We start from the raw sequence: 8,107 nt of genomic DNA, 5'->3' as shown, positions 1-8,107 counted from the left end.
TGGAGCTCATGTTAAGAAACTGGATGTTTGGGACCAGACTGGCACACAACATAAATTGCATCCGTGATAATATGCACCTTCCCTTCAACTATTGCTTGAATAAGATAAATTTCCACATTAATAAATGGCTGAAAAGTGGTAAAGCTGGTACAAAAAAATCTCCATTTGTAAGAAGAAACAAAACATTTTAAAAAATCTTCCTTCAGGATTCATTTGTCCTTCATTATTGTTCATCATTGTTCAAAGCCAGCACAAAAATGCAGTATTTTTCCTTCTCTTTAGTATTGCATGAATGAATAAAGCTTAAACTATTCCCTGAAAAAGTTACATAGTAGCTAAACCTAACAAATTGGAAGACTTGAAAAAACAATTAAGGAATCAAATGGCTGTAACTGATCTAGATGGAAATGCAATGTTAAGGAGCAGCCGATGCCATGTTGCTTACGACTTCTAATTAGAGACTGCTCCTATGAAATCTAATACTGCATTGAGTCAATTCACTGTGTTATATTTTACTGTTAGGTACGATGGTTCTCTCTTTGATTCCCTTGTCATTGGGAACATTATGGTTCATAATAAGTTCACTGGTATCCATATTATGGATTTCCATCCTTTGGCAGGGCTGGCTTCCATCTCTCTTCAATTAGAGACCTCTTTTTTTAAAAAGTTCAGTGGAAGGAAGGAAGGAAGTTAAGTAGGAAGGAAGGGAAGAAGGAGGGAAGGTTGATGAGAGAGAAGTAAGGAAAGGAGAGAGGAGGAAGGGAGATGGTGAAAAGGAACACTTGTAGGAAAGGAAGGAACAAAGAAAGGGGGAGAAAGTGAATGAGATAAGAGATAAAGTAGAGAGATTGCATCAAAAGATACAGAGGAAGTTGAAAGCTGCATCACAGTCTTGCTGCTAAACGATCAGTGCAGTCATTTTTTGTTGTTGTTGCCGTTAAAGTTTCTTTGCCACTAACTATCTTGTTTATTTTCCCTTTTTCAGCGTGCATGATGGGAAGGCCTAGGGTGCTTTTAGTCAGACCTTGGCCTCCAGCATTTCCAAAAAAAGTTTGTGCATAGGAACTTTGCCTTCCAATTTGATGTTGTAGAAATGCTGCACAGCCTTGGTAGACGTTTGCCTCAGAAGTGGCAGAGTCATCAACATCTTCCCAGCTCGACGGGGGTCTTCCATGTGCTGGCCAGCCTCGTAATCCTGAAGAGCCTCATGTAAGACATCTTGAAGTTTCTGCACTGCTTCAACATCTTCTATGTGCATTGAATCTGTAAAACAAAGATGCAAAACATGCTTTAGTAGAGCACCAGTGGAAAAGTATTACACTGAAGTTGATCAAAAATACTAATAGGCTATAATTTGATTATGACCTTTAAATTACTTTCAAATCCATTTTACAATTAAACTTTTTAAAAAATTTCTATAACTGACAAATGATAGATAATTTCAAACGCTGCTATGAGGGGAGGAGGAAACTTGCATCTTTCATTCATAAATTAAGTTGTTTCCTTAAGGAATCAAACAAATGTTTAAACACATACCAATAATTCATTGATCCTATACTTTTATTGAGCATTTATTATGTTTATGATAGAGTGCTATGTGCTATTCAGAATATAGTGTTTGCTATAGTGAAAAGATCACTCGAATGGGGAACAGTGTGCCTGGTTTCTGGACCTAGCTTTGCCACTAACTTGCATAGTAATTCTATACGTCACTTTATTTCTAAATGCATCCCTCTCAAGGGGGCAGCTAGGTGGCACAATGGATAGAGCACTGGCCCTGGAGTCAGGAAGACCTGAGTTCAAATCCAGCCTCAGACATTTGACACTTACTAGCTGTGTGACCCTGGGCAAATCACTTAACCCCATTGCCTAGCCCCAAAACAAACAAACAAATAAAAACATCCCTCTCTAGAAAGCAGGGTTGGACTAGATAATTGGGGGGGAAAATCCTTTCAGCTCTAAGTTTCTACGAGATCTATGTGTTTTATAAAAGTATCCTACTCAGTCCCAGCCTCAAGACGATTATGATTCCAGTGGAAAGTTAGCCTAGTACCCTGGAAAAAACACTGACTGTGGAGTCAGGAGAGACCTGGGTTCCAATTCTGGCTCTGACACTTACTAGCTATACGTCCCCAAGCAAGTCATTTGACTTTCTCTGGAACTGTGTCTTCATCTATAAAATGAGGATATAGTACCTACACCACTGAACCCACATAATTGCATGTGAGGAGAATATTTGGTAAATTGTAAAGCAAAAGACATAAAGTTATTATTAAGAGAGAGGGGGAAAATGAGGTGATTCAGGTCTTAAAACAGAAACTGAGGTAAGTATAAACTCTGAAGTTGTGATGCTTTTGTGTAATCAATAGAAATAATGCCACGGTCAATAGTACTTTTTTTTTTTAAACAACTGGCTTAATATTACAGGTAGCCTACATTGCAGTGGGAAAAGGTATCATCTTATAAATGACAACTTTCTCATAGATTCTTCACGTCTGGAACAGGGACTTTGTCTAAAATGGATCATTTTAAAAACCCAATTCCAGCAAAAGAAGGGTTAAAAAGGTTGGCTCAGTGATCACTCTGAAAAGAAATGTGCAAATGGAGAAAAAAAAATAAAAGTTACAGCTCCAGCTCTAAAACAGACACTTAATTATATACAAGTTTGAATCATTTAGCACGTTTTATTGATTCTGATGACAGTTTATCTGTTAATTACACATAATGGAGTCCTTTGGGGATTCTACATGTTTAATAATTCTGGTTCTCAGTGAATGCAGGCCCTAAGATACATGCAGTTAGTCAAATCCTGCACACAATTCAAAGAATAGAGAATGTGCAAAAATGGGAATCTTTAATTTTAAAAAGACCTATGGTTTTTAAAAAGTACAATAAGGAGCATATCTAATTAAAGGAAAGGAAAAGGATATGTGCCACTGACTTTTTTTTAAAAGTCTAATTTTGCTTTGTGCCTCATTCTTTATAATATCATCTTTTCCTTTTTGGTCACACTATTGATAAAGCAGTAAGCATCCACATTAGGCAGTCATGGATGAATTCCCTAATAGGGTTCTAAATAATCTGCAAGTGTTGCATGGACTTTTAAAAAGAATGTTCTTTAAGATATGGCAGTCATACTCCTAAGCTTGTCCTGACATACGGTTGAATTTCTGCCTTATTAAACCTATGAAGGAATATTTCTATGACAAAGTTAGACAACCTAAGTAGCTAATGTCATAGAATACTCTGCATCATATACAAATCTTTCTTTGTTTCTTATAGATACTTCTCTCTTCATTCTCTTTCCTTCCTCTCTTCTGCCCTGTCTTGGTTATTTTGTTTTTCAAATGTCCTACCCCCAACTTAAGAAAAAAAAATTGTAATAAGTATGCATTGTTGAGCAAAATAGATTTTTTTTCCCCATTGGTGATGACTGGACTATTTCTGAAGACAGCCGGTGGAACTCACAAGGCACTATTCAGCCCCAATTTTGGTCCTTAAGACCTTACTGACCCCTAACAATACAATAGGAAATAAAAAAAAAATTAAAACTATTTAAAAAGATAGAGAGAAAAATAAATTAAGACACTCAGAAGATCTCTAGAATACTAGATTGTATACCTTGATGGGATCAGATACTTTCCTTTTGTTTAAAGAGTTCAAAGTGTCCTCAGAGGTCATCTAATCCAAACTCTAATATAGTACATGCATGTTCTCAATAACAACACTAATCTATGAACACGTCTTTTTGGACACTCTAGGTAAGAGGCAAAACAATCCCTCGTAAGGCAGCCTGTGCCTCAGCTTTGACACAGCTCCAATTGTTCAAAAGTCAAAAAAAAGTCCCTCCTTATATTAAGGCAAGATTTGCCTCCCTGTAATTTCCACACTCCAGTTATGAAACTGCAAAGAATAAGCTTAATTCTCCTGCCACATTGACAGCCTCTCAAATATTTGAAGACAGCCTTCCCACCCCCGCCTCAGCTCCTACCCTTACCCTAAGCCTTTTCTTTCCCCAGTCTTCTTATTCCCTAGGAGATATATTGTAGTATGTCATAGGAAATGAGGCGAGAACAAACAGCAGAGAGATATGCTCACAAATAGCAATTAAGACTTCAAACTATTCTTTAAAGGCTATGATTTAGCTTGAAAGATTTTAAAATGATTTAATCAAATTGCTGTGATAATTTAACTTCCCATTTACAGAAAAGATTCTAACTCATTCCAGCTATACCCATTCTCGATTCTGCTAATACTTAAATGCAAACTCACTAAATCTGCACGATTTAATTAGACCATGATTCAGCTGACAGACTGCTGGAGAAAATATTAATCTCCATTAGGGATCCTGGTTCAAGTTCTGGTTTTGCAGTTTTGATCTGTGTTTTGTTCTTTTGGCTAAGTCTACAGATTTATGCAGAATCAATAAAAACGGAAACTATGTTAATTTTTTTTAATATTAAGTTTCTGTAATGCAGTAATGGTGACCAGCTGAATTTAGCACATCTACTGTTGGCACCACAAGACAAAGATGAAGGTATTAAAGGAATGGGATTTGTGTGAAAAAATGAAAATGCTTATAGTTATCCAGATTTTAGGATCACAAAGTTGGGCAGAGACGGAGAGGGTCATTTAGTCCAATCTCCTCATTTTACACAAGGAAAATGAGGAAAAAATGGTTCAAAATGATGAGCCCAAAGTCCAAATGCTAAGGGTCAAGAGTCAGGATTCAAATCCAAGACCTCCGATTTCAGATCTAGCATTCTTTGCCCTTTGCCACAGGGCTTCCTGATTGTGATACTGTCTGACCTCCCTAGTCAACCCATGAAAATCAGCTAAAAATTATTTTATATCTTTAATCTTCTTCATCTATTCCATGTTTTATTTTTAAAAGGTTTACACTAGCATCTTGTAATAAAATTAGAAAACCACAAACAGTATTAGGAGACTGGTTTTTTGGTGGTTATTTTTATTCTGGTGGTTTTTGTCCTGGACACAACTATAAGAGATAAAGTTTACAAACTTGAAACTTTGAATCCACTCAAATATCAATTATGGAATTACTATGTGGTAGGCACTGAGGACACAAAGTACCCTCATTATTTTGTAAGTTTTTTGAGAGCAGAGGCTGTTACTTTCTTTTATTTTGGCAGCATGGGTGTATGTGTTGGGTTTTCTTTGTATCTTTAACACTTAGCAAAGTAGTTGCTTTAATAAATCCTTGGTATAAACTTGAAAAAAAAAATGCAAAAACAACATAGTGAGTTTCCATTCCAAATAACACATTATGGCCCTTTCACAGTGCTTAGAATCATCAGGAAGGACCAATAAGCTTTTATTCTACATAACTATCAGCTGTTACTGGATATAAAAACAAACACATACACACATGCAGTAGATCTCTGTTAAGATCTCTTCTTGCTCTAATATGCTATGGACTTATGAACAAGGTTAAGTGCTTTCCACCACTAACCAGTCACTTTAGGAAAGTGGTTTTTAACTACTGGTGCACAAACAGATTTCAGGGAATCTATGAACTTGGATGGGAAAAAAAATCAACTTTACTTGCTTTGTAATTCTATGTATTTTATTTTATGCATCTAAAACTATTTTTCAAAGACAGAGTCCATAGGTTTTGCCAAGCTGCCCAAAGGGTCTACAACACAAAAAATGATTAAGAATTCCTCCTTTATTTATGAGGTTGAATGCTTACTGTAATGATGCTACATTTGCTTGAAACATCACCAGGGCCATCTCTTGGAATTTCTAAGTTTCTGGAACTTTCTTTTTTTTTTAAAACATACTCAGTGCTAACAACTCTTCGTCCTTGGAGGGCAGATTTGATTTTCAGAAACAGCCAAAAGCTCATTCAAAATCAAATATGGCAAATAAATACTGGTTTAATTCCCCTATCCCCTTCCTTCAAGGCTTTCCTCAAATTTGCAAGCCCTCAAGAAAGATGATTTTGCTCTTGTTATAAAATAACACTTTAAAACTATCTAGGGTAGTTTTTCCCTACAAGGTCTTTCATATGTTCCTCTGTCAATGTCTTCACCCCTATCTTCAACCCCTCCAGGATTTTTGGACCCACAGTAACTTGCTGGAAATTAAGTAGAACTCTATCTAGAGATTACAAAACTTTTTCAATGGACAAGTAGCAAAAATCATTAGTTGTCTTGATGGCTAATCATGTGACATGTTAGTTTCTATTATAGGATACAAAATGAATTGGAAAAAAAGGTAATAAATTTCTTGAGACAACTTATTTCAAGGTCTTAAAACTGCATGTAGGGGCAGCTGGGTGGTGCAGTGGATAGAGTTCTGGCCTTGGAGTCAGGAGGACCTGAGTTCAAATCCAGACACTTGACACTTACTAGCTGTGTGACCCTGGGCAAGTCACTTAACCCTGACTGCCTCACCAAAACAAACAAACAAACAAAAAACACTGCAAGTAAAGGAAACATAATTTCCAATTATCATATCAAAAGGACAGTACTCAAGAAGTAGGGTTACAAGGGAAGCAAAGTTTATTTGACCAAAAGAGGAGACAACAGGAACAACTAGTTAGGATGAAGGGCCATTTACAAGTAACTTCATATACAAACTTTCCAAATCTTGGAAAGTGACGATGATGATGAGGAAGAAGAGGAGGAGGAGAAGAGGAGGAGGAAGAAGATGAAGAATAAGAAGAAGAAGAAAATGAAGACGAAGATGACGATGACGACAAAGAAGAAGAAGAAATGATGATGACAACCCTCTTCCTTGAGGTTTTTTGGGCATTCAAAGATTTGGTAGCAGTGATACAATTAGAATAACTTGATTTCCTCTTTTTGGTAAAATAATCTGAAATGATTGTTAGTCCCCTAACTGGAAAGGGAGATGTGTCAAGTTCTTTTGAAGTTAATCAAGCCAGAAGATGAAGCAACATGGTAAAACAAAGGACGGCACTAAACTAATCTGATGCTTATTTGTGGTGTAGATGCTGAAGCTGAGTTCTCAAAGGTTGTGTTAGTAAAAATCGAGCACAGGCAGGCCTTTTCAAGTGAGAAAGGCTTTAAATATAGGCGTGGCGAGGAACTCAATTGTCTAAGGACCAATATGGTTAAACTTGAAGAAGCTTGCCACCAGGTGGGCCAGAGGATGATAGATTTTTGGACCCTACTAAGGCAAAGGTTGCAATTCGTGCTTGCATTTTGGAAGTATTCACACAGATATAATTACAGCTCCTTAAAGTATACATATAAACACTATCAAGTTTTCTGATATTTCTGATGCTTCAGAGGGTATGTCAGGGGAGCAGGATTTTTAGCCTAGAATGGCTTCAAATAGTTATCTGGAAACTCACTCCATGTCTGCTGATTGAGGATCAACTTAGCTAAGTTTAAAGAGCTTTATTACCACTCTGGTCATAGGGTGATGAGTTTGGAGGAGGTAGCCATTCAACGATGTCTACAAAGTTATGCGAAGATTGTGCTTATAGGAAGGAGGAAGAGAAGATGTATTTTCATTATTTGAAAAAAATAATTTTTTTAACATGAAAGAGAAATTTTTATTTGAAAAGAAAAGAAAAGAAAAGAAACTGTATGAAGTTCAGACTGGAGTGGGTATAGCCTTTAGGCAGGTAGACCAATTAGGAGGATAGTCCAATAGGACAAATCAGATATGAACTAAGAAGGTGGCTGTGTGGATAGGGAGAATAGGTGAGACATAAGACAGGTTGTGGGGTCAGAAATGAAAAAAAAAAATTGTCAACTGAATGGACGGATATATGAGGTGAAATAGTATGGATAAAGATAAGGTTAAAAACCTGAGAAACTATAAGAATAGTGGTGTGCTTGACAGAAATACGGAAATTTGGTATAGAAGTGGGTTGGGGAAGAAAGATAATGAGTTCATTTTTGGACATATTGAATTTGAAATTTCTATAGAACATCTATTTTGAAATATCCAATAGATAATGGGAGATGTGGAGCAAGAGAAGTCTGGTGTGAGGATTTTGGAAGTAAGTTATATCTCAATAGAGATGGTATTTTAATTCATGGAAGCTGATGAAGTAGGGGAGAGAGAGAGAGAGAGAGAGAGAGAGAGAGAGAGAGAGAGAGAGAGA

General features: G+C 36.6%; 1 protein-coding gene across 5 annotated transcripts in view; it reads right to left on the bottom strand.

Annotated features, from left to right (window-relative positions):
- Positions 1-767: 767 nt before the first annotated feature.
- ESRRG (estrogen related receptor gamma) overlaps positions 768-8,107 on the bottom strand; it is a 658,508-nt gene continuing 651,168 nt past the window's right edge. For all 5 annotated transcript variants that reach the window (XM_027871328.1, XM_027871329.1, XM_027871330.1 and 2 more), the window contains one exon: positions 768-1,263. In XM_027871328.1, the coding sequence (XP_027727129.1) occupies positions 1,019-1,263 (245 nt within the window). In that variant the 3' untranslated portion in view covers positions 768-1,018. The remainder of the gene's footprint in view (positions 1,264-8,107) is intronic.

This window comes from Vombatus ursinus, unplaced genomic scaffold, assembly GCF_900497805.2.
Source record: "Vombatus ursinus unplaced genomic scaffold, bare-nosed wombat genome assembly UNPS02014798.1, whole genome shotgun sequence".
Classification (NCBI taxonomy): Eukaryota; Metazoa; Chordata; class Mammalia; order Diprotodontia; family Vombatidae; genus Vombatus; species Vombatus ursinus.
Note: the sequence above shows the minus strand (reverse complement) of the source record. Positions and strands in the feature narration are given on the sequence as shown.